The following is a 25,578-nucleotide window of genomic DNA, read 5'->3' as shown; positions in this document are numbered from 1 at the left end:
TTTAACTTCTGACAAGGTTTCCCTTAAATAAAAATTATCCCTACAAGTCCATTTCCTGTAGCCGTTTGGAACAGTGTATTTTCAACTTCTCTTCAATCTCCTTCGTGGCATGCCCTGCTTCAAGATCGGCTGCATGTGTTAAATGAGCTATTTTTCCTAACCGGTTTGCCTAAACAAGAACCTTGAAGCTTCAACGTAACACTGCATCCCAAGAAAGCTGCCCCGAGAAAAAGACCGGCTGCAGGTGTTGGTTTTCCCCTCCAAACGCGGCTGCTGTTGCTTTTTAAAATCGGTCTCAAGCACTACGTGACGAGATCAAGATCTCTAACCATCCGCACCCCGGCGCTCTCGGCCATCTGCTCCAGGAGCCCCGCGACTTCCGGCCCGGCTCTGGGATCCCGCGGAAGCCTGCTCTCGGCGCGGCGAAGGAGCAAGAGGGGGCGGGCCTGCCTCCGTCACGCCTTCCAATTGGCTGCGTTGAGACCTTCCAACATGGCAGCGCCCGGCTCGGCTCTAAATTGCGAGGATTTCGCTGAGTTTCAGGTACGGAGACGAAAGTGAGGCTGATGGAGCCCGGCGGGGAGGCGCCCGGGTCGTTTCCCTCCCCGCGATCGGCTGCCACGCGTTGATTCGCCTCCCGATCTGGAGCTGCTGCGTCTCCTCGCTCTCCGGAGTACCTTTGCTCGCGCCCTAGAGGGGGAGCGGGACGGGAGGGGACGGCAACGTGGAGCAGACTTCGAGAGGTTCTTCACCCGTGGAGAGGAGAAGATGAGGGTCGTTTTGGGGGGCTCGAAGGAGATCCACGTTCCTGGATGCTATAAAATGTTTCCTTTGGCCAGCACACCCGACAGCCGTGCACGTGCGTGGAGGGATGCCTGCCTGGCTGTAATAGTGTGTTCGAGGTTTTAGAAACGCTCTTCCTTGTCATTTTCTCTAAAATAGATCGGCATTATTGCATTGTAGGAAGGAAGAGATGAGAGGGTGAATGGATTGCCTCTCCGGAGGATCTTGGGGATCTCTATTAAAAAGCTGAATGTCAGTCAGAGTCTGTCTTTATTTATTTATTTATTTATTTTGTCAAACACATATTAAATAATATATATAAGTATAAATTGAAAACATAAAATAAATACAACTAAAGGGAACATTAGGACAGGAACGAGACCAGGAAGAGCTGGTGCTCTTATGCACGCCCCTTACAGACCTCTTAGGAATGGGGTGAGGTCAACAGTAGACAGTTTTAAGTTAAAGTTTTGGGGATTTGGGGATGCATTCCAGGCATTAACAACTCTGTTACTGTAGTCATATTTTCTACAATCGAGATTGGAGCGGTTCACTTTAAGTTTGAATCTATTGTGTGCTTGTGTATTGTTGTATTTGAAGCTGAAGTAGTCATTGACAGGAAGGACATTGTAGCAGATGATTTTATGAGCTAAGCTCAGGTCATACTGAAGGCGGCGTAGTTCTATATTTTCTAAACCCCGAATTTCAAGTCTGGTGGCATAAGGTATTTTGTTGCGAGCAGAGGAGTGTAGGACTCTTCTTGTGAAATATTTCTGGACACGTTCAATTGTATTAATGTCCGATATGCAGTGTGGGTTCCAGACAGATGAGCTGTAATCAAGAATTGGTCTAGCAAATGTTTTGTATGCTCTGGTTAGTAGTGTACTCTTACAGGAGAAGAAGCTACGCAAGATTAGATTTACAACTCTTAATCCTTTTTGGCAATGTAGTTGCAGTGGGCTTTGGCACTTAGATCATTTGATAGGAGAATTCCAAGGTCTTTGACAGTTGTTGTTGTTGTTAGTTGCGAAGTCGTGTCCGACCCATTGTGACCCCATGGACAATGTTCCTCCAGCCCTTCCTGTCCTCTACCATCCTCTGGAGTCCATTTAAACTCATGCCTACTGCTTCAGTGACTCCGTCCAGCCACCTTGTTCTCTATCGTCCCGTTCTTCTTTTGCCCTCAATCTTTCCCAGCATTAGGCTCTTCTCCAGTGAGTCCTTCTTTCTCATTAGGTGGCCAGAGTATTTCAGTTTCATCTTCAGGATCTGGCCTTCTAAAGGGCAGTCAGGGTTGATCTCTAGAACTGACTTGTTTGTTCGCCTTGCAGTCCAAGGGACTTGCAGGAGTCTTCTCCAGCACCAAAGTTCAAAGGCCTCAATTCTTTGGCGCTCCACCTTTCTTATGGTCCAGCCTTCACAGCCATACATTGCAACTGAGAAAACCATAGCCTTGACTATACGCACTTTTGTTGGCAGGGTGATGTCTCTGCTTTTTAGTACGCTGTCTAGATTTGCCATAGCTTTCTTCCCCAGGAGCAAGCGTCTTTTAATTTCATGGCTGCAGTCCCCATCTGCGGTGATCTTGGAGCCCAGGAAAATAAAATCTGTCACTACCTCCATTTCTTCCCCATCTATCTGCCAGGAATTGAGAGGGCCAGATGCCATGATTTTAGTTTTCTTAATGTTGAGTTTCAAGCCAATTTTTGCACTCTCCTTCACCCACATCAAGAGACTCTTTAGTTCCTCTTCGCTTTCTGCCATTAGAGTGGTATCATCTGCATATCTGAGGTTGTTGATATTTCTTCCGGCAATCTTAATGCCAATTTTTGATTCATCTAGCCTCGCCTTTCTCATGATGTGTTCTGCATATAAGTTAAATAGGCAGGGTGATAGTATACAGCCTTGCCGGACTCCTTTCCCAATTTTGAACCAATCAGTGGTTCCGTGTCCAGTTCTCACTGTTGCTTCTTGACTCGCATACAGGTTTCTCAAGAGACAAATAAGATGGTCTGGTACTCCCATCTCTTTAACAACTTGCCACTATTTGTTGTGATCCACACAATCAAAGGCTTTAACATAGTTAATGAAGCAGAAGTAGATGTTTTTCTGGAACTCCCTAGCTTTCTCCATGATCCAGCGTATGTTGGCAATTTGATCTCTAGTTCCTCTGCCTCTACGAAATCCTGCCTGTACTTCTGGTAGTTCTCGATCCACATACTTCTGGAGCCTAGCTTGTAGGATTTTAAGCATAACCTTACTAGCATGTGAAATGAGTGCAATAGTGCGATAGTTTGAACATTCTTTGGCATTGCCTTTCTTTGGAATTGAAATGTAAACTGACCTTTTCCAATCCTGTGGCCATTGTTGAGTTTTCCAAATTTGCTGGCAAATTGAGTGTAGCACTTTTACTGCTGTCTTAAGATTTTGAATAGCTCAGCTGGAATACTGTCTCCTCCACTAGCTTTGTTGTTGCTCAGATTTCCTAAGGCCCATTTGATTTCACATTCTAGTATGGCTCAAGGTTAGTGACCACCCCATCGTGGTTATCAGTGATGTTAAGCTCATTCTTGTATAGTTCTTCTGTGTAATTTTGCCACCTCTTCTTAATCTCTTCTGCCTCTGCTAGGTCCCTGCCATTTTGGTCCTTTATCATGCCCATCTTTGCATGAAACGTTCCCTTCATATCTTCAATTTTCTTGAATAGATCTCTGGTCCTCCCTATTCTATTGTTTTCTTCTATTTCTTTGCACTGTTCATTTTAAGAATGCATTCTTATCTCTTCTAGCTATTCTCTGGAATTCTGCATTCAATTGGGTGTATCTTTCTCTTTCTCCCTTGCCTTTCGCTTCCCTTCTTTCCTCAGCTATTTGCAGAGCTTCCTCAGACAGCCATTTTGCGTTCTTGCATTTCTTTTTCTTTGGAATGGTTTTAGTTGCTACCTCTTGTACAATGTTGTGAACCTCCGTCCATAGTTCATCAGGCACTCTGTCTATCAGATCTAATTCTTTAAATCTATTTGTCACCTCTACTGTATATTCATCAGGGATATGATTTAGTTCATACCTGAGTGGCCTGGTGCTTTTCCCTACTTTCTTTAGTTTAAGCCTAAATTTTGCAAAGAGAAGCTCATGATCTGAGCCACAGTCAGCTCCTGATCTTGTTTTTACTGACTGTATACAGCTTCTCCATTTTTGGCTGCAGAGCACATAGTCAATCTGATTTCTGTGTTGACCATCTGGTGATGTCCATGTGTAGAGTCGTCTCTTAGGTTGTTGGAAAAGAGTGTTTGCTATGACCATCGCATTGTCTTGACAGAATTCTATCAGCCTGTGCCCGTCTTCATTTTGTTCTCCAAGGCCATACTTGCCTGTTATTCCGGTTATCTTTTGGCTTCCTACTTTAGCATTACAATCTCCCATGATGATAAGGACATCATTTTTTGGTGTTAATTCTATCAGGTGCTGTAGGGCTTCATAGAACCAGTCAATTTCATCTTCTTCAGCACCAGTGGTTGGGGCATAGACTTGAACGACTGTGATACTGAATGGTTTGCCTTGGATTCGGACTGAGATCATTCTGTCATTTTGGGGATTGTATCCCAGTATTGCTTTTCCTACTTTTTTATTGATTATGAAGGCTACTCCATTTCTTCTAAGGATTTCTTGCCCACAGTAGTATACCTGATAGTCATCTGAATTAAATTCACCCATTCCTGTCCACTTTAGTCCGCTGATTGCTAAGATGTCGATGTTCAGTCTTGTCATCTCTTGTTTGATTACATCCAGCTTGCCTTGATTCATGGATCTTACATTCCAGGTTCCTATGGAGAAAAAATCTTTACAGCATCGGACTTTCCTTTCACCACCAGATACATCCACAGCTGAGCGTCCTTTTGGCTTTGGCCCAGTTGCTTCATTCTTTCTGGCGCTACTAGTACTAGCCCTCCACTCTTCCCCAGTAGCATATTGGACACCTTCCGACCTGAGGGGCTCATCTTCCGGCATCATATCTTTTTTCCTTTTCGTACTGTCCATGGGGTTTTCATGGCAAAGATACTGGAGTGGGTTGCCATTTCCTTCTCCAGTGGATTACGTTTTTTCTTTGACAGAGAGAGGGTCATCTACAAGGTCATGTCCACCTAGCTTGTATTTAGTGTTCTGATTCTTTTTTCCAATGTGTAAGACAGAGCATTTGTTGGTTGAGATTTGGAGTTGCCAAATTTTTGACCGTTCCAACACAAAGTCAAGGTCTTTTTGAAGGGTAGCAGCATTGTTGGTAGTGTTAAATAGTTTAACATCATCGGCGAAGAGGACACAGTTACTTATAATATGATCACAGAGGTCATTTATAGAATAGAATAGAATAGAATTTTTATTGGCCAAGTGTGATTGGACACACAAGGAATTTGTCTTGGTGCATATGCTCTCAGTGTACATAAAAGAAGTACAACATTTACAACACAAATGATGATCATAGGGTACAATTTAACACTTAAATGATACAACACTTAATGATAAGCATAGGGTACAAATAAGCAATCAGGAACAATCAATATCAATATCAATCATAAGGATTACCAGCAACAAAGTTACAGTCATACAGTCATAAGTGGAAAGAGATGGGTAATGGGAATGATGAGAAAATTAATAGTAGTGCAGATTTAGTAAATAGCAAAACATGAAGCTTATACTCATCACAGCAACAGTGGACTAGTCTTAGGTATGTAATCCAAAGCATGTAGGTGGACACACTCTAGTCCTTGTCTTTGCTATGGAACTATGATAAGGATATGGAAAATATTGTATTGATTCTGAATTTCAGTCCCTGAAATGGAGAGGTAGGGGGAGGAGGCATCATAAATAGAAAAAGACCATCAGCATAAGAAGGAGTAGAAGGAGAAGGCATCAACAAGCAGAGGATATAGACAGATGCAGATTGGGCATCATGTGTAGTCTAATGACATTCATCTCTTTCTCCATAATATGTCCATGTTCAGATTTATTTGTGAGAAAGCATGTCCACACAACATCCCAAACCACAAACTAGCCAATTAATTTACCCTATTATGTTAGGTAAATAGCCAATGTAGATAATTTATGGCTCAATGAACTATACAAACTTACAAAACTGAATGAGTAAATCATGGCTAGATTAACCCTGAGAAGTGTACTTTGTAAATAAAATAATAGAATTGTAGGAAGGAAACTTGGAAGTCTTTTAGTGCAAATCCCAACTCAGGGGACAAATCCATCCCAGAAAAATTGCTGTCTTGTTTGAAAATCTGTGGTGATGGCGCACCAATTACTCCAGGAGGTAGTCCTTCAGTTGGAAGACTACTATTGCGTCTCTACTTCTCTTTAAGCTAAATGTACTCAATTTCTTTAACCATTCTTCACAGAATTTAGCCATAAGCCCCCACCATCTTTATCACTTGTCTGTGGATTTTTTCCAATTCTTCAGCATCTTTTTTATATTGTGGAAAAAGGGTGGAACAAGATGTATTTCAGTTTGTTGAATTCCAGGTCAAATATACTTTTAAGATACTAAGTTACTGTAGGCATTAAAACATACTCCCACAACTTGATTTGCTATTCTTTTTGTAGAAGAATCAAATGACCTGTCCAGTAAAAAGCATTACAAAAATTTCAAATTTGGACAGTCATTTTTGTTGACCATGGCTTGATCAGGGGATTCCTGCCCTGGGATTTGAACTAGAAGGTTTGGACTAGAAGACTTCTAAAGTCCTTTTCAATCTTATGATCTATTATAGTAATCTGGCACAACCAACATGTAAAGTACTCTGCAAGTTTCTAGGAATTTTAAATATGTGGTTCAAAAATATATTACTTGATCTGGTTGCTAACTACTGTTTATTTTTTTTATTTAAATTTTGCAACATTAAGTCTAAATTTTTCCTCCCCTGCCCCCTCCCACCTAGGAATTGCTCAGGGTAACAAGAACAATTGATGACAGGATAGTCCATGAATTAAATACTACAGTTCCAACAGCTTCTTTCGCAGGAAAAGTTGATGCTAGGCAAACTTGTGAAGAACTTCATCATTCGGTAAATATATTTGTCCTTCCTCTTCATTTAACTTTTTTCATTTAAAACCTGATTTTGTTTTCACCAGGTGTTTGTGACTATGTTGGCATCTTATAGTGCTGTAGATCTGGGAGTGCCAACATCTAGATGACCACTAGATGAAAGCAAAGTTTGAGAGTTTTCTATAGTTCTTTACTGCCATCTAGCTGTTTCTTGCAGTTCATGTCTGCTGGCCTTTCTAATCATAAGCGTATATTGTTCCTTCATTGTTCTTGTCACCAATTTTCCTGCTTGTGTCATATACAATAAAAGATACTTACCGTATTTTTCGGACTATAAAACGCACCAGAGTAGAAGACACACCAAGATTTCGGAAAGGTAAACAAGAAAAAAAAAAGTTGGCCCCCAGGAGTACTCTGTAGGTTTCCCAAACTCTCTGTGCATCCCGTTTTTGTGAAAAATGGGCCCGTTTTTTGTTTCCCAAACCTCCCACATGTCAACTTTTTTGCCCTCCCCAGCCCCCAGGAGCACTCTGCAGGCCGGTTCATTCGTGGATATGCACACGACGCTTCTGCGCATGCACAGAGACGTCTAGGTGGGTGGGCGGAGCCGCCGCTACAGGTTCGCCCAATCTAGGGCGAACTGGTAGCAACCCACCACTGCATAGAATCTATGGCAATGCTACTCCTTCCAAACTCTCTCTTGTTTGTGTGTCTTTTTTAATTCTGCCAATTTAATTTGTATCCTTTTAATTATTTAAATATATTTATATCCAAAAATATATAAAGATAACTATATTTCTTTTTGTCTTATTTTACAAAACATGTCTTATAAAGCTAGTCATATTGTGTTGTATAATTAAGTTGCTAATGTTGTGTATTTGATACTAAGAAAATAGAAATATATATATATATTATTATCAGCCTAAATCAATCCACCACATTGATCCAGTGTGGCTGGATATTTTTTATTTCCCAGGCTTGGGCCAAGAGAGACTGACTGGCTCAAAGTCACCCAGTGGCTCTCATCCCTAAGGGAGATCTAAAACCTGAGTCTCCCCAATGCTATTTTTGCATTTTACTTACTACCCCAATCCAATGCTAATTTTTATATAAATTGGCACATGCACTACAAATAGCAATTATTGTTGTTGTTTTTTCAGCCTCAAATAAATTATTACTTTTGTACAGTTATGGAATGTGTCCAGAGAAAAATGGCTTTGACAATTTTGTAGCTCCACAGTCCTCAGCTCAGATTTAGATCAATTAATATTAGAGCCAGAAAGGGCTTTAAAACCATCAATTAATTGTTTTGATTTTGGTGCCTAAGGCTCAGGTTTATCAGTTCATGCAGGAAACCTAATTTATATTGGTTTTCCATATTGCACAGACCAAGAGGGTTTTGTGCCCAAATTAAATCATAAAAGAGAAGGTAGGTTGTTATGTTTTCCAACAAAAAAGACTTAACCAAAATTATTTTGCTCTTCATATGTCTACTTGGAAATCAATAAAGACTCGTGATTAATTTTAAAAATTCCTGAAGAAAATTATTTCATTGTAAAAATATACAAAGCAAACAAAACAAATATTTATAATTGACTTGCCACCAAGGAATAGTCCAACCACAATAAAAAGTAACAAGTAAAAACCAATAACAGTGCTATGCATGCTACTTATACTCTCGAGTAGAAGCCAAGGTATAAATCTAATAGTAAATGAAATATTCATGACATAAAAGAAATCAGCAAATAGGCATTGTGAGTAGGCTTTATCCACCAACCTGCTGTTATTTGTTAATGTCGTGCCCTCAGATAAATATGCGAAAAATAGGAGGCTTAGGGGTTTTTTAATTAGTTGTTTTAACAGATTTTTTAAGGGGAGTTTTAATGGGGATTTTAAGGGTTGGGGGGGGGAGGGATGAGATGGGTGAGGGGAAGAACCCATTGGGGAGGGGGAGGAGGGTATGTCCAGTCCCAGTGCGTGCTCACGGCATTATTTCATCAGGTCCGAAGACAGGGGGAGAGGGGGATGTTCGGAGCGTAGAGTGTTTTTCCATCTGTACGGTAAGTGGGAGAGGCAGATATGGCGGAGGCAAGGGGCCGTATCGTTCCCTGGGAGCACGTGCTCGATGTTTAAAAGCGATCACATGCTCCGGCCCCTCAGTCCTTACTCGTTCCCCGGATGGTCAAGATCCTCAGAGCTTGGGTCTTCGGCTGATGCTGTGCAATGCCCGGTCCGTGGTTAATAAGGCTCCCTTGATTTGTGACCTTATTCAGAGGGAGTCCGCAGACTTTACGGGCATTACGGAGACCTGGTTGGGCACAGAGGGGGGTGTTCCCCTGGTTGAACTGTGCCCTCTGGGTTTCCGTGCATTTCATCAGCCGAGGGCCCAAGGTAGGGGTGGGGGGGTGGCGGTTGTGATTAAGGAAAGCCTAGAGCCGAGGGAGTCCACTGTGCCTCAGATAGCTGGTTGTGACTCCCTCCTTGTGAAGTGGGGCCATTGGAATCAGATGGGCCTGTTGATCGCGTACCTGGCTCCTTGCTGCGTGACAACAGCCCTACCTGAGCTGCTGGAGGTGCTTGCCGGGGTGGCAGTTGAGATTCCCAGACTTTTGGTCATGGGGGATTTCAACTTGCCATCGGCCGTCTTGTCATCAACGGTAGCTCAGGAGTTCCAGGCTTCCATGACGGCCATGGACCTGATTCAAGTAACTGATGGCCCTACACACATGGGGGGAGGCACACTAGATCTGATTTTTATCTCTGGACAGTGGATTAATGATCTGGAATTAGGAGATTTAGTCACGGAACCAGTGTCATGGTCAGATCATTTTCTCCTTCGCCTGGACTTTCGGACCACCGCTCACCACCGCAGGGAGACGGAGCCAATGTGTTGGTTCCGTCCCAGGCGCCTGATGGACCCTGATAGGTTCCGGACGGAGCTTGGGCCGTTCCCTGAGGATCTTGCCCACGGCACGACTGAAGAACTAGTTGCGGCCTGGGAACGGGCCGCAGCTGGGGCTTTGGACCGTGTCGTGCCTTTGCGGCCTCTGACCCGGCGTAGATCTCAATTGGCTCCTTGGTTTTCTGAGGAGCTGAGGGAGATGAAACGCCGGAGAAGACGCCTAGAGAGTTCTTGGAGGTCTAGCCGTTCCGAAGCTGATCGGACACTAGTGAGATCTTTTACTAAGACCTACCTAGTGGCAATGAGGGAGGCGAAACGTTCCTACGTTTCACTCTCATTGCATCGGCAGATAACCGCCTGGCCGCCCTGTATCGGGTGACTCGCTCCCTCCTTCACCAGGGGGGGCGGGAGGACCCCCTAAAGGGACGTGCTGAGGAGTTTAACGGTTATCTATACGATAAAATCGTTCAGCTTCGGGATAGCTTAGACCAAAATTGCGATGATCCAGGCGGGATGACGGATGCACGTCTTGTTGAGGTCGTTTGGGATGAGTTTGAGTCTGTGGCTCCCGAGGACATGGACAGGTTGCTGGGGAGGTTACATGCAACCACATGTTTACTGGACCCGTGTCCTTCCTGGCTGGTGCTGGCCACTCAGGAAGTGACACGAGGCTGGCTCCAGGGAATTATAAATGCTTCATTGTTGGAAGGGGTTTTCCCCACTGCCTTGAAAGAGGCGGTGGTGAGACCCCTCCTCAAGAAGCCTTCCCTGGACCCAGCTATTTTGGGAAATTATCGTCCAGTCTCCAACCTTCGCTTTGTGGCGAAGGTTGTAGAGAGTGTGGTTGCATGGCAGCTTCCCCGGTACCTGGATGAAGCTGTCTATCTAGACCCGTTCCAGTCCGGCTTCCGGTCCGGACATAGTACGGAGACAGCTTTGGTCGCGTTGGTGGATGACCTCTGGAGGGCCAGGGATAGGGGTTGTTCCTCTGCCCTGGTCCTATTAGACCTCTCAGCGGCTTTCGATACCATCGACCATGGTATCTTGCTGCACCGGTTGGAGAGTTTGGGGGTGGGAGGCACCGTTTATCGGTGGTTCTCCTCCTATCTCTCCGACCGGTCGCAGACGGTGTTGACAGGGGGGCAGAGGTCGACCGCGAGGCGCCTTACTTGTGGGGTGCCTCAGGGGTCGATTCTCTCGCCCCTCCTGTTCAACATCTATATGAAGCCGCTGGGTGAGGTCATCAGTGGTTTCGGGGTGAGTTATCATCTGTACGCTGATGACACGCAGCTGTACTTTTCCACCCCGGACCACCCCAACGAAGCTGTCGAAGTGCTATCCCGGTGTCTGGAAGCCGTACGGGTCTGGATGGGGAGAAACAGACTCAAGCTCAATCCCTCCAAGACGGAGTGGCTGTGGATGCCGGCACCCCGGTACAGTCAGCTGCAGCCGCGGCTGACTGTGGGGGGCGAGTTATTGGCCCCAATGGAAAGGGTGCGCAACTTGGGTGTCCTCTTGGATGGGCGGCTGTCGTTTGACGATCATTTGGCGGCCGTCTCCAAGAGGGCCTTTTACCAAGTTCGCTTGGTCCGCCAGTTGCGCCCCTTCCTTGACCGGGATGCCTTATGCACGGTCACTCATGCTCTTGTCACTTCCCGTTTGGATTATTGCAATGCTCTCTACATGGGGCTGCCCTTGAAGTGCACCCGGAGGCTGCAGCTAGTCCAGAATGCAGCTGCGCGGGTAGTAACGGGAGCCACTCGTTGCTCCCATGTAACACCACTCCTGCGCAGTTTGCACTGGCTTCCTGTGGTCTTCCGGGTGCGCTTCAAGATTTTGGTTACCACCTTTAAAGCGCTCCATGGCTTAGGACCCGGGTACTTACGGGACCGCCTGCTGTTACCTTTTGCCTCCCACCGACCCATACGCTCACACAGAGAGGGCCTTCTCAGGGTGCCATCCGCCAAGCAATGTCGGTTGGCGGCCCCCAGGGGAAGGGCCTTCTCTGTTGGAGCTCCAACGCTTTGGAATGAACTTCCCCCTAGTTTACGTCAAGTGCCTGATCTTCAGACTTTCCGCCGTGAGCTGAAAACGCACCTATTTATTCAAGCGGGACTGGATTAAAATTTTATTGGGGTTATTTATATTTTAAGATTTTAAATTGTTTAAAATTTTTCGGCCACATTATAATATGTTTCCTTTTAAATTTCTTTTAATTTGTATACAGTGTATTTTTACTTGGATGAGTCCTTTGGGAGAAGGGCGGTATAAAAATTTAAATAAATAAATAAATAAATAAATAAATAAATAAATAAATAAATAAATAAATAAATAAATAAATAAATGTCACTTTACAACAGTAACAATCCTATTGAAGTAAATTAATCTGAGAGACTGCCAACTCCTTATCTGTGACAAATTAGCCTAGATATATCAAGCTTTCTAATATCTTTGCAGGTCAGTCTGCAACAATCTCAGATAATTGCGGTTGCACCAAAATGCTATTCATTTTACATCACTACTTGGGTCAGGCAAAGGAAATATTCATCTGGTACTTGAAGTTGTTAGAGTTTGATTGGGACAAAAAGGACTGAAGCTGATCCCAAAGAAAATGGAGTTGATGTTTGTTTGGGAGATTCTTTGCCAGCACCATTTATAACTCTGGATGGGGTGTTCTACTTCTTGAAGGAGCAATTATGCAATTGGGGTGGTGGTGGTGGTGGTGGTGGTGGTGGTGGTGGTGGTGGTGGTGGTGGTTGTTGTTGTTGTTGTTGTTGTTGTTGTTATTATTATTATTATTATTATTATTATTATTATTATTATTATTATTTAGATTTTTATACCGCCCTTCTCCCGAAGGACTCAGGGCGGTTCACAGCCAGATTAAAACAATAATATACAAAATTAAAATAACAATTAAAATACATATTCAAAGATGACCGAAAATTAAAACCGTCAAATTGACCTATACTAAAATACCCCAATCTAAAATTATAAAAATCCAGAAATTTGAAAATTTAAAATCAAGTCAGTCCCGCTTGGATAAACAGATATGTTTTCAATTCACGGCGAAAGGTCCAAAGGTCAGGTAATTGGCGTAAACCGGGGGGAAGTTCGTTCCAGAGGGTAGGTGCTCCAACAGAGAAGGCCCTTCCCCTGGGGGCCGCCAGCCGACATTGTTTGGCGGACGGCACCCTGAGAAGACCCTCTCTGTGTGAGCGTACGGGTCGGTGGGAGGCATAAGGTAACAGCAGGCGGTCCCGTAAGTACCCAGGCCCTAAGCCATGGAGCGCTTTAAAGGTGGTAACCAGCACCTTGAAGCGCACCCGAAAGACTACAGGTAGCCAGTGCAGACTGCGCAGGAGTGGTGTTATCCGGGAGCAACGTGTGGCTCCCTCAATCACCCGTGCAGCTGCATTCTGGACTAACTGGAGTCTCCGAGTGCACTTCAGGGGTAGCCCCATGTAGAGAGCATTGCAATAATCCAGACGAGAAGTGACGGGAGCATGAGTGACTGTGCATAAGGCATCCCGGTCAAGAAAGGGGCGCAACTGGCGCACCAGGCGAACCTGGTAAAAGGCTCTCCTGGAGACGGCCGCCAACTGATCTTCAAACGACAGCCATCCATCCAGAAGAACGCCCAAGTTGCGCACCCTTTCTGTTGGGGCCAGTGACTCGCCCCCAACAGTCAGCCGCGGTTGCAACTGACTGTACCGGGGTGCCGGCATCCACAGCCACTCCGTCTTGGATGGATTGAGTCTAGTCTGTTTCTCCCCATCCAGACCTGTACGGCTTCCAGGCACTGGGACAGCACTTCAACAGCTTCGTTGGGGTGGCCTGGGGTGGAAAAGTACAGCTGAGTATCGTCAGTGTACAGCTGGTAACTCACCCCAAAGCCACTGATGATCTCGCACAATGGCTTCATGTAGATGTTGAACAGGAGAGGCGAGAGAATCGACCCCTGAGGCACCTCACAAGTAAGGCACCTCGCAGTCGATCTCTGCCCTCCTGTCAACACCGTCTGCGACCGGTCAGAGAGATAGGAGGAGAACCACTGATAAACGGTACCTCCCACTCCCAAACTCTCCAACCGGTGCAGCAGGATACCATGGTCGATGGTATCGAAAGCCGCTGAGAGATCTAAAAGGACCAGGGCAGAGGAACAACCCCTATCCCTGGCCCTCCAGAGGTCATCCACCAACGCGACCAAAGCTGTTTCCGTGCTATATCCGGACCGGAAATCGGACTGGAACGGGTCTAGATAGACAGCTTCATCCAGGTACTGGGGAAGCTGCCATGCCACCATACTCTCTACAACCTTCACCACAAAGCGAAGGTTGGAGACTGGACGGTAATTACCCAAAATAGCTGGGTCCAGGGAAGGCTTCTTGAGGAGGGGTCTCACCACCGCCTCTTTCAAGGTGGCGGGAAAGATCCCTTCCAACAAAGAAGCATTTATAATTCCCCGGAGCCAGCCTCTTGTCATCTCCTGAGTGGCCAGCACCAGCCAGGAGGGACACGGGTCCAGTAAACATGTAGTGGCATGTAACCTCCCCAGTAACCTATCCACGTCCTCGAGAGCCAGAGAATCAAGCTCATCCCAAACAACATCAACAAGACGCGTCTCAGTCATCTCACCCGGATCATCGCAATTTTGGTCCAGACTATCCCGAAGCTGAGCGATTTTATCGTATAGATAACCACTAAACTCCTCGGCACGTCCCTGCAAGGGGTCATCCCGCCCCCCCCCTGCTGTAGGAGGGAGCGGGTCACCCGAAACAGGGCGGCCGGGCGGTTATCTGCCAACGCAATGAGGGTGGAAACGTAAGAACTCTTCGCCACCCTCAGTGCCACTAGGTAGGTTTTCGAAAAAGACCTAACTAGTGTCCGATCAGCCTCAGAACGGCTGGACCTCCAGGTACTCTCTAGGCATCTTCTCCGGCGTTTCATCTCTCTCAGCTCCTCAGAGAACCAAGGAGCCAATTGAGATCTGCGCCGGGTCAGAGGCCGCAAAGGCACGACACGGTCCAAAGCCCCAGCCGCGGCCTGTTCCCAGGCCGCAACTAGTTCTTCAGTTGTGCCGTGGGCCAGATCCTCAGGAAACGGCCCAAGCTCCATCAGGAGCCTCTCGGGGTCCATCAGGCGACTGGGACGGAACCAGCGCATTGGTTCCGTCTCCCTGCGATGGTGAGCGGCGTTCTGAAAGTCTAGGCGGAGGAGAAAATGATCTGACCATGACACAGGTACCATCACTAAATCCCCTAATACCAGATCATTAAACCACTGTCCAGAGATATAAATCAAGTCCAGTGTGGACCCTCCCATGTGTGTAGGGCCATCAGTTACTTGAATCAGGTCCAAGGCCGTCATGGAAGCCTGGAACTCCTGGACCACCGTCGATGACAAGCCGGCCAATGGCAGGTTGAAATCACCCATGACCAAAAGTCTGGGAATCTCAACCGCCACCCCGGCAAGCATCTCCAGTAGCTCAGACAGGGCTGTAGTCACGCAGCAAGGAGCCAGGTACGTGATCAACAGACCCATCTGATTCTTATGGCCCCACTTCACAAAGAGGGATTCACAGCCGGCTATCTGAGGCACAGTGGACTCTCTCGGCTCCAGACCTTCCCTCATCACAACCGCCACCCCTCCACCCCTACCTTGGGCCCTCGATTGATCGAATTCTTGGAAACCCGGAGGGAACAGTTCAACCAGGGGCACACCCCCTTCTGTGCCCAACCAGGTCTCCGTAATGCCCATAAAGTCCGCGGACTCCCCCTGAATAAGATCACAAATCAGGGGGGCCTTATTGACCACGGACCGGGCATTGCACAACATCAACCGGAGGCCCAAGCTCTGAGGATCCTGACCTTCCTGGGAATGGGTAAGGACTAAGGGGCCAGAGCACGTGATCACTTTTAAGCAGCGAGCACGTGCTCCCAGAAAATGATACGGCCCCTTGCTTCCGCCATATCTGCCCCTCCCACTTACCGTACAGATGGAACCGCCCTCAACACCTGGAACGTGCCCCTCCCCCCCTCCCTCGGACCAGATGTAAAAACGCCGTGAACAGACCCCGGGACTGGACATACCCTCCCCGACGGGTTTTTTCCCCCACCCGTCTCTTCCCTCCCCCCCTTTAAAAGACCCTTTTTAAAAAACCTATTTACAAATCCCCAAAGATTCTTCTTCATTGCATGCCACCTCTCCGGGTCCCAAGACCCCTCGTTAAGGCAGGCCCTCGATAACCCGGCGGGCCATTCCTGCGAGGCGGGGGAACCTCGCAGTCGAAGAAGTTCAGCAGGCGAATATTTCATGCAGAAAATTATAAATAACAGCAAGAGAAAAAGGGGTTCCCTGGTCGCTAGATGTTATTGCGGCCTGCGGATAAAGCCAAGACAGTCACAAACCAAGGCCAAAACGGCCAGTAGGGGCAACAATAAGATGGAAAATTCGGCTGATGGGTTCCGCCGATTAATGCTGTCCATGATAAATGCAGCAGAAGTATTTGCCCACCAATGTCGACCATGACTAGATTCGAGGCCGTCCAAAATTGATGCCGTCAGTACCGGAAGCAGAAAAAAGTTTCTAGCTGCAGATGTCATATGATGTCATATACAACCAAAGTCAGTTAAAGTCAAAATTCCACCTACCAGGGCCACCTGTGTCCAACGCCACTGGTATCAATGCCGCTGATGAATAATACGGCAAACAATCCAGCTGCCAACCGTTGATGAAGAGCGCGACCATAACGGCCATAACGCAGTCAGATGGTCATTGATGTTACCAATGATATACTGATGGTATCGCTGATGTAATATGCCGCTAAGCAATGCCGATGATGGACAAAACGGCAAAAAGCCCAGTCGCCGATGTTGTGTGCGGCCGGCAAGCAGCAAACCGCGATCCAGCCCAGCCATTTCCAGCGTGCGCCACACCGCGCCCCTCCAAAACGGCCGCCGCCATCTACCATCCGATGGTCTCGCTGGTATCAATGCCGCTGAATAATGCCGCTGATGGGCAAAGCGGCAAACACTCGGCCGCCGATGACATGTGCAGCCGACAAGCAGCAAACCTCGATCCAGCCCGGCCATTTCTAACGAGCGCCGCTCTGCGCCCCTCCAAAATAGCCGCTGCCATCTGCCGCCGATGGTATCACTGCCGCTAAACAATACTGCTGATGGATAATGCCTCTAAACGATATCGCCGGTGGACAAAGCGTCCTGTGCGGCCTCCGAGGAGCGAACCGCGATCTGGCCTGGCCCTTTCCAGCGGGTGCCGCTCCGCGCCCTGCCAAAATGGCCGCCGCCATCCACCGTCCGCCACCCGCCCACCACTAGCAAGACCCAAAGGTCTCCCCTCGGCTGCTGGAAAGATGATCTACGGGGGCGGCGGTCCAGGCGGCTTGGTGTCCATCTCCACGGCATCACGGCCAAGAAAAACCCGACCCGCCGTCTGCATGGCTCTCAAAACGCCGCCATTCCCAGCGCATGCGTAGAGAAGTTTTCTCCTGGATATCTCTCTACAACTGGATGAGGCAGGTGGAGGTCGTGAACAGAGGGGCCCATTCATGCACATATTGCTCCACAATGTCATATAAAAGGCTGCTTTGAAGAGTACCGAAGCTGAAGTTTGTACAAAATGTGGAGCTTGGAGTCATCACATCCACATAATGCCTGTGCTGTGAGCCCATCAGGTTCTGAATACATTAGTTGCCATTCGAGTTTTGAATACAAGTGTTGTCTAACACCCTAGATCAGTGATGGCGAACCTTGTTGGCACCGAGTGCCCAAACCGGAATGTGCACCCGCTGGGGTGCTGGAAACCTGAAGACCAGCTGGCTGGTGCACATCTGTGTGCTGGCCAGTTGGTCTTCAGGTTTCCAGCATGCGCGCTGGCCAGTTGGTCTCTGGGTTTGTGGCACTCCAGAAACCCGAAGCACAGCTGGCAAAGGCGCGCATGCCCACAGAGAGGGCTCTGTGTGCCACCTCTGGCACGAGTGCCATAGGTTCACCCTCACGGCCCTAGATGGCTTGGCTCCTAAATATCTTTGGGGCCTCTTCCTCCAAGAAGAATCTGCATTATGATGCATGTTCCCAACAAAATCCATTAACAGTTTTCCATTACTAAAACTTTAAAGGCGGCACAGGCTCACAAACATGTTTTTGTTGCAAACCCAATATTACAGAATAACTCCTGAGATCAAATCAGCACATATCCTAATTGCCCTCCATAAGCAGGAAAAGTAGCTTTTCCAGAGAGTATTTTGGGGGGCGGGGGCGGGTGAGGAAGTTAATGTATTGTTTTATTGTTGTAGACTGCCAGCTGCTAATACAGATTATAGCTGAATATTATAAACATTGAAAACAATATATTTTAAAATCAATATTTATCAATAAATAGACCTACAATCAGTAGAATCTGATTTCGTTACAAAAAGGTGTTTTGAAAGTTGTGGAAGTACAAATCTACCAACTTTCTGCAGCCCTTTAAAACTGCCTTTCTTTTCCCTGGACTGGGCAGCAACTAAGAAGGCAGCAGCATTCTGCTAATCAGGACCATGGGCATCATGTTGACTTTCATTTATGTACAGTATATTGATCCATCAAGAGACACAATACCAGAGTCAATAATATTCTAATAGAAATTTAAACAAAATATCCATATTTCCATTACATTCTTTTTCTTTATAGTATTTAGTCTTGATATTTCTCCAAATACGGTCAATTATATGCTTACGTTTTCTGCCTAATTTTATTTTGTTAAGATGGAGCTGAAGTTCTTGAATGTTGTACATTTATATCTATGGCATTTTATATGCTTTATTGTAGTTCAACCGTGTTGCTTTATAATGAGTGACCACTATCTATCACCTGATTCTCCAGATTACCAAAGTTTTGCCATAAACATGTTGATGCAAGTTTACTTTAGTGGGATGTAATATATGCTCTTTATACATGCCACTTTGCAATTCTTGATTCTGGAAAAGGATCCAAGCCTATTGCAGGGGTGTCAAACTCACCGCGTCACGTCATCACGTCATGTATCGTGACTTTTTCCCTCTTCACTAAAGTGGAGGTGGGTGTGGCTAGCGCATGATGCATTCAGGCTGCGAGTTTGACACCCCTGGCCTATTAGGACAATGGAAACTTTATCTTTTGTGTTTGCTTTCCTCAAAATGCCCTTTCATTTTCCAGCAGGCATAATAGGAAATAAGTTAATCTTCACATATAATTTGCACATATCCTGTTCAATAATTTGGCAGTGCTAAACCTTTGTTTATCTCAAAATATTTTTGAAGCAAAATAGCTATTTCCTCTTTGAAATTATTGTAATTGAAATTATTGACAGCAAAATGTCAATATTTTTACTTACAGAGGAATTCTCCAGTTATTAAGAAAGCCCTACTGGGATGTACTCAAAATATTGCAATTGTATGTTACATTCCATGGAAAATATTTTTGTTTTGTTTTGTTTTGTATTGTCCTGCATAATTGTCCATCCAAAACAGTTTTGTGAGATTTGGTAAGTTTGCTATTAAGTTGTTATATAGCAATATTCAGAAGCTGTTCGTCTGGAATCTAAATGGAAGATATTTGGTTGTCATTATATTGGCAAATGCTTGGAAGATAGCCATCTTCAATTCCTTTAAATTCACGAGTTGTATTTTATTTACTTGTATAAGAAAGGTGATACTTTCATCATCTCCATTGGTACATAAAAGGAGAGGAAATGATGACCAAGAGAATGGAGGTTTCCTCTTGATTTCAGTGCCTGCCTATTTAAGGTAGCTAAACACAGCATTAGGTATTTGTCAAGTAGATCTACATAAATAAAAATACTCATCTATTTCATAGGCCTTGAAATAGGCAAAAGTTTGAACAGAGAGCATTGCAATTGAGTGTGCAGACAACTCAAGGAAAGTTTAAATAGAGCTCCTTTAGGACCCTTGCCACACACCCTTTTTTTTTAAAGAAAGTGAGTGTAAGTGGTTGCTAATTTCTGTATTTTTAAGTGACAAGGATTTTTCTGCTAACCACTTATTTAATAGCTATAATATCTGGGTGAGCTATGAACAAAAAGTGCTAAGAATAATAAGCTCTTCTGCTGTGTCAATTACATGTGCATGGAAAGTTTTAATTTTATGAAAACCACCTCAATTTCTGCTTTTCTTTTACGTAACATTTAACTCATTATTGGACTGCTTGCTTATCTGGTTTTCTTTGTTTATATTTACTGCCTATTCAGTTGAAAGAAGCTCACGAAAGTAGGGAGAGAATAATCAAAAGCTGTATTGCCCAAACTTCTAATGTAGTAAAACTTCTGCAGGAAGAGAGGAAGAAATCTCCAGATGACATAACACTACTAAAACAACTCAGGAAAGAGCAGACAAAAGTAAGTTGCAGAATTTGGTTGCTTTAAGTTCTATTATATAAAATATGATTGAAAATTGAATTTAAAACTTGTAAAATTATAAAAATAGTTATCTGTGGTTTGACATTATAATCATCCTAATGCTGGGAAAGGACCAGTTCTCTCAAACAAATGTATCTGTCATTAGATATTCTTCTATGCCCATGCTTCATCGTTCAGAAAACAGATAGAAATAGAAATCATGAATTGACAAACTGGCTGTTGCAGATTGTATTATTACATAAGGCAATGCTTTCAATTCAGTTGAAACTCAACTCCTGGCACCTGGCACCTTCATGGCCATATCTGCAGTTTTCTCAGCCACAGTATGAACCTGCCTTGTCATATTTCAGGAGGTTAGTTCAACTTCCCAGTTTTGCCTTGAGCCCTGGGGGTTTATTCTAAGTACTAAGCAAGCCTGATCCTGCTCAGCCAAAATCAGCTTGGTAATACAACAGGATTACTCGGGGGGGGGGAATTGACCCTGAGTTCTAGCCCTATCTTAGGCACAAAGCCAATCACCCTCTCTCAGCCATAGGAGACAGGCTATAGCAAACTATTTCCAAAAATGTTGTTAGATAAACTGCAGCAACTAGTCCAAGTAGTTGCAGAATTGTCTTGAAGAAAGACAAAGAAAGACAAAAATAAGGAATCTACCATCACTATAATTTTCTCATGCACTAAACAAAACTTATATATGCACACACAAATACAGACACATACACACAGTTTTATATTGTATTACATTTATAAGTATCCCTATTCCACTAAAATAAGACCTACCCCCCAAAAAAGCCCTAGCCTGATTTTATAGCATGCTCCTAATATAAGCCCTAGCCCAAAAATAAGCCCTAATTAAGGTTGTCATTGGCGGGGGGGGCGTGGCCAGCACCAGAGGCAGCACAGGGGCCGACAGTGTCTGGCATCAGCCACAGCCTGTACAGTGCAGGTGAGTTGATTACATATCCAAGCAGCAGGCAGAGGCGGGAGGAGGCACACGATCCAGACACATCACATGGGACATGGGTAAGCCAAGAGTCAGTGGGCCAGAGCAGGCAGGCAACTACAGAAGGTTCATCTTGGCATGGTGGCACTGGCAGCAGACAGAGGCAGAGGTGCAGTGGGGAAGACAGGTGATCCTGACATGCCAGGTTGGCTGCGGGAAAGCCGAGAGACATGAAGACGAGCCTCCAAGCCTGCCCGCCTACTCTGTCCCACTGTGTCTTGGCTTGCTTTCTCTGTTGAGGCCATGAGCAAGCAGAACTGGGCCTCCCGTACATGAAAAAAAATTAAGACATCCCCCAAAAATAAGCCCTAGTGCTTATTTTGTAGCCCCCAAAAATATAAGGCCGTCTTATTTTCAGGGAAACACGGTATTCATGTCTTGTTAAATACACATAAATAGGTCTTGTTTATGAAAAATTGTACAAACGGATGTTCTATTGATTAATATAAAATAAATTATTAATGTTTGCTAGCTGAAGTCAAACACAATTTGAAAGGAAAGGAAACATGGAAATTTAATCTATAAACCATTTTATATATTTAAATTTCTAAGCAGTCATTGGGATGCTTATGTAGATATAGAAAAACAGGTGAATGGTTCAGACTCTTCTGTAATGATAGTAAAGATTGGAAATCCGATGTTCTATCAATTTTTTGTGATCTTAAAATGTACTGTTTCCATTTCAACTGCTCTCGGGTGGCTTCCCAAACATTTGGTATATTATTTATTATTAAACAATCAGTATTGACAAAAGAAAAAAGGTTTCCTGAAACAGAACAAATTGTGAAATCATTTTTTGTCCAGAAGAGAGCAGTACAGGGCAAGGCGACCAACATACTTTGAACAGTGCAACTCCAACAGTTAGCTGGAACCCTCAGTTTCTTCCTAAAGGGTTTCAAAGAGGTCAACTGGATAGAAAATAAGGCTCTACTATCTACTTGCCATATGAATGTAATTTCAGACATCAGAATCTGCAAATTTTTATAAAGCAAATGTGAAATGATGGGATTTAATATATATTGCTCTATTTCTGTCCATGTAATTGGACTGATATTCTGGTCTCTACTCACTCATGTTAAAATTAACTGCAATTTTTACTAAAAAAAAATTGGGTTTTTTTAAAAAAGTTAATTAGGAAGGACGGATTCATTATTCAGAAACATATGTTGAATAAAGAATTTGTCATTGTGAGGATTTACAGCACCTATATGACAACATCACCCAGGTAATCTAGTTATTAGTGTTATTGCATCATTATGCCACTGAAATAAATTGATTTAAATGATGTAATTTGCATCATTTGTTTGATGACATCGTTATACAATTATTGCAAATCATGGCAAAATTAGGTCTGCTGCATATAAAATGTAGCATTAAAGTTTGGTAAATCAAGATTTCACTACATTGCAATAACCCATGCAAAAGTATATTCTCAGTTGTTGCAATTTTTCAACTGGGGTAAAAAGAACAAAGATTTTCTAATTTCTCGCCAGTATGAATTTTAGCTTTAACTTTGTTCTCTTCTAAATGTCTATAAAACGTAAGACTTCAGAGGATAATTAGAACTGCAGAAAAAATAATTGCTACCAACCTGCCTTCCATTGAGGACCTGTATACTGCACGAATCAAGAAGAGGGCCGTGAAAATATTTACAGATCCCTCACATCCAGGACATAAACTGTTTCAACTCCTACCCTCAAAACGACGCTATAGAGCACTGCACACCAGAACAACTGGACACAAGAACAGTTTTTTCCCGAAGGCCATCACTCTGCTAAACAAATAATTCCCCCAACACTGTCAAACTATTTACTAAATCTGCACTACTATTAATCTTCTCATAGTTCCCATCACCAATCTCTTTCCACTTATGACTGTATGACTGTAACTTTGTTGCTGGCAATCCTTATGATTTATATTGATATATTGACCATCAATTGTGTTGTAAATGTTGTACCTTGATGAACGTATCTTTTCTTTTATGTACACTGAGAGCATATGCACCAAGACAAATTCCTTGTGTGTCCAATCACACTTGGCCAATAAAAATTCTATTCTATTCTATTCTAAAATGCTTACCACTTCTAATTCTTAATTCCCCAATCTTCTACAATAAAATTCCAATTTTTCATAGGAAGATTTATTTACTGAATGGTGAGGAAACTTGATTAAATGTTCTATTTTAATCTGGTGTTTTTTTTTAATTTTTAATATTGTTATCCAAATTTATTTTTATACAATCTGTCTGCTCATGGTCAACCCTAACTATTATGCTACGTCTCTAAATTCTTTCTTCTTTTCTCTCTCTTATAGTTGAAATTAATGCAGTCAGAGTTAAATGTTGAAGAAGTGGTAAATGACAGAAGCTGGAAGGTAAGGAAAAGTCCTGATTTGTGAATTTTTGTCATACCATATTAAGGCTCTGATTGATGGGGAAAGAAAGCTAGGAAGAGAATTATGGTTCAAGTTAAATATGAAAATCAAGTAGAAATATCTTATATCCAAAATAATGCATATAAGTAGTCTTCAATTGCAATGGAGCCAGGACCTCCATCATAAATCATAACTCGAGACACCCATTTGACCAATCTGATTTTACAACCCTTTTTGCAGCAGTCATTAAGTGAACACTGCAATTGTTAAGTGAACACCACATTCATTAAGCAAGTCAATGCATTCCTATGGGCATTTATTGCCAGGAACCAGCTGAAAAGGTTGGTTTCTGGCAAAAAAAAAAGTTGCAAATCCTGTCACATGACCACAGAACTACAACTGGCCATAAAGATCATGTGATTGCTGTCATGTGCCCCCAAGGGTGATGCCATCTGAACTTTGAAACAGTTCTGTCATAAAAAATCTCTGTCTGCCATGTGTGGAAATATTTTAGCCAGTTATTTATCCCCTTTTATTCTGAAAGCTACAAACCTGGACAAGTAGATATCACTTTTTTTTGTTTTTCTGAGCACGAACATTTGGCTCTGTTTACTGCTTTGCAGCTAATTAAGTTTTTACATATTCGTTCATATTTGTATCAATCAACTTTCTGTTTTGCTATTTTAGATATTTAATGAACGCTGCAGAACTCATTATAAGCCCCCAAAGACACAATAATGCAAATGCGGGGGAAGATTCCCCTGAAAGTGGTCTTCAGTAATGCAAATAAACTGGAAAAGAAACATGGAACAAAATGCATGGGACCTCTTGAAAAATGATACCCACGGGATCTATACAATGAGTGATTTTGCTAATAAAGATAAATCAACTGTTAATTTGTACAAGACATATGAGAAGAAAAAAACATTAAAAAATATTCAGATGGAATGTGATGTCACATACTTGACCTCTTTTGATACAGCAGCAAATGTACTTTACATTTATCCACTCTCATGTACCTGGAGATTTTTACATATAAAAAAGAATGTCGTGCTCTGCTAATTGTGTAGGTCCTTTTCAGACTGTGAGAAATATTAAGGCATGTTTCAGAGATGTGAAAGCCCAGGGGTCCAGTTTCCGTGCCCTCCCCCAAATCAGGAACCAGGCTGTGCAAGTGAGCAAAGCCCCATCTGCACATGTGCGGGATCCAGGCAGTATGCAAAACCACACCTCCCCCGTCCTCAAAAAAACTGCCCTCCACGGAACCAATCCCTAGCACCCTTAGAATTTTTTTTTTATTTAAGTAAAGCATAGACATGGTTGAATTTTGGTATGTTTTGCATGAATATGGACTTCAGGTTTAACTTCTGAATGTGATAATAGTAGTATATGATTGAAGTAAAGTACTGTGAGAATAAATACAATACTTAGCAAAGGGTTCCACATTGATATATATGAAACCCCCTTAGTCATTTAATATAACACTTAAGGGATGCTTGTAGAGACATTAGATACTATACAGTATGGTCTTGGATTGATTATGTGCCATTCAATTGATATTGACAACATGAGAGTCTCTATGACTCTCATAATTATGGAAATCTTTCAGCTCTTCCAATGGTGCACCCGTCACCATTGTAACTGAGTCCATCCAACTGGCTGCTAATCATCCTTTCCGGTTCCAAGGATGGTTGTTTTACCTGTTTGATATTAGTTTTGTATTTTTTATATTTAATTTTATGTCTCCATCTGGTTATACCCATGTATAAAAGCATCCTTTTGGTTCTTTGAAGACAGCTATGAAGAAATCATTGGAGCCCTGGTGGTGCAGTGGTTAAAGTGCAGTATTTCAGGAAAGCTCTGCCTACAGCCAGGAGTTCACTCAGCCTTTCATCCCTTTAAGATTGATAAAACGAGGACCCAAAATGTTGGGGGCAATATGCAATAATGTTTCTACATTGTAAATAGTCCAGAGAATGCTATAAAGCGCTATGGAGTGGTATATTAATCTCAATGCTATTGCTGTTGCTAGTACAGAAGTAGCTACACCAGT

General features: G+C 43.8%; 1 protein-coding gene across 1 annotated transcript; it reads left to right on the top strand.

Moving 5' to 3' along the window:
* The first annotated feature begins 422 nt into the window (after positions 1–422).
* MIX23 (mitochondrial matrix import factor 23) lies at positions 423–24,473 on the top strand. Its single transcript, XM_058172603.1, has 5 exons — positions 423–543; positions 6,725–6,850; positions 19,982–20,128; positions 23,466–23,525; positions 24,213–24,473. The coding sequence occupies exons 1-5, from the start codon at positions 493–495 to the stop codon at positions 24,261–24,263; spliced, it is 435 nt and encodes a 144-aa protein (XP_058028586.1). The 5' UTR covers positions 423–492; the 3' UTR covers positions 24,264–24,473.
* Positions 24,474–25,578: the final 1,105 nt, after the last annotated feature.

Source organism: Ahaetulla prasina, chromosome 2, assembly GCF_028640845.1.
Source record: "Ahaetulla prasina isolate Xishuangbanna chromosome 2, ASM2864084v1, whole genome shotgun sequence".
NCBI classification, from domain to species: Eukaryota; Metazoa; Chordata; class Lepidosauria; order Squamata; family Colubridae; genus Ahaetulla; species Ahaetulla prasina.
Note: the sequence above shows the minus strand (reverse complement) of the source record. Positions and strands in the feature narration are given on the sequence as shown.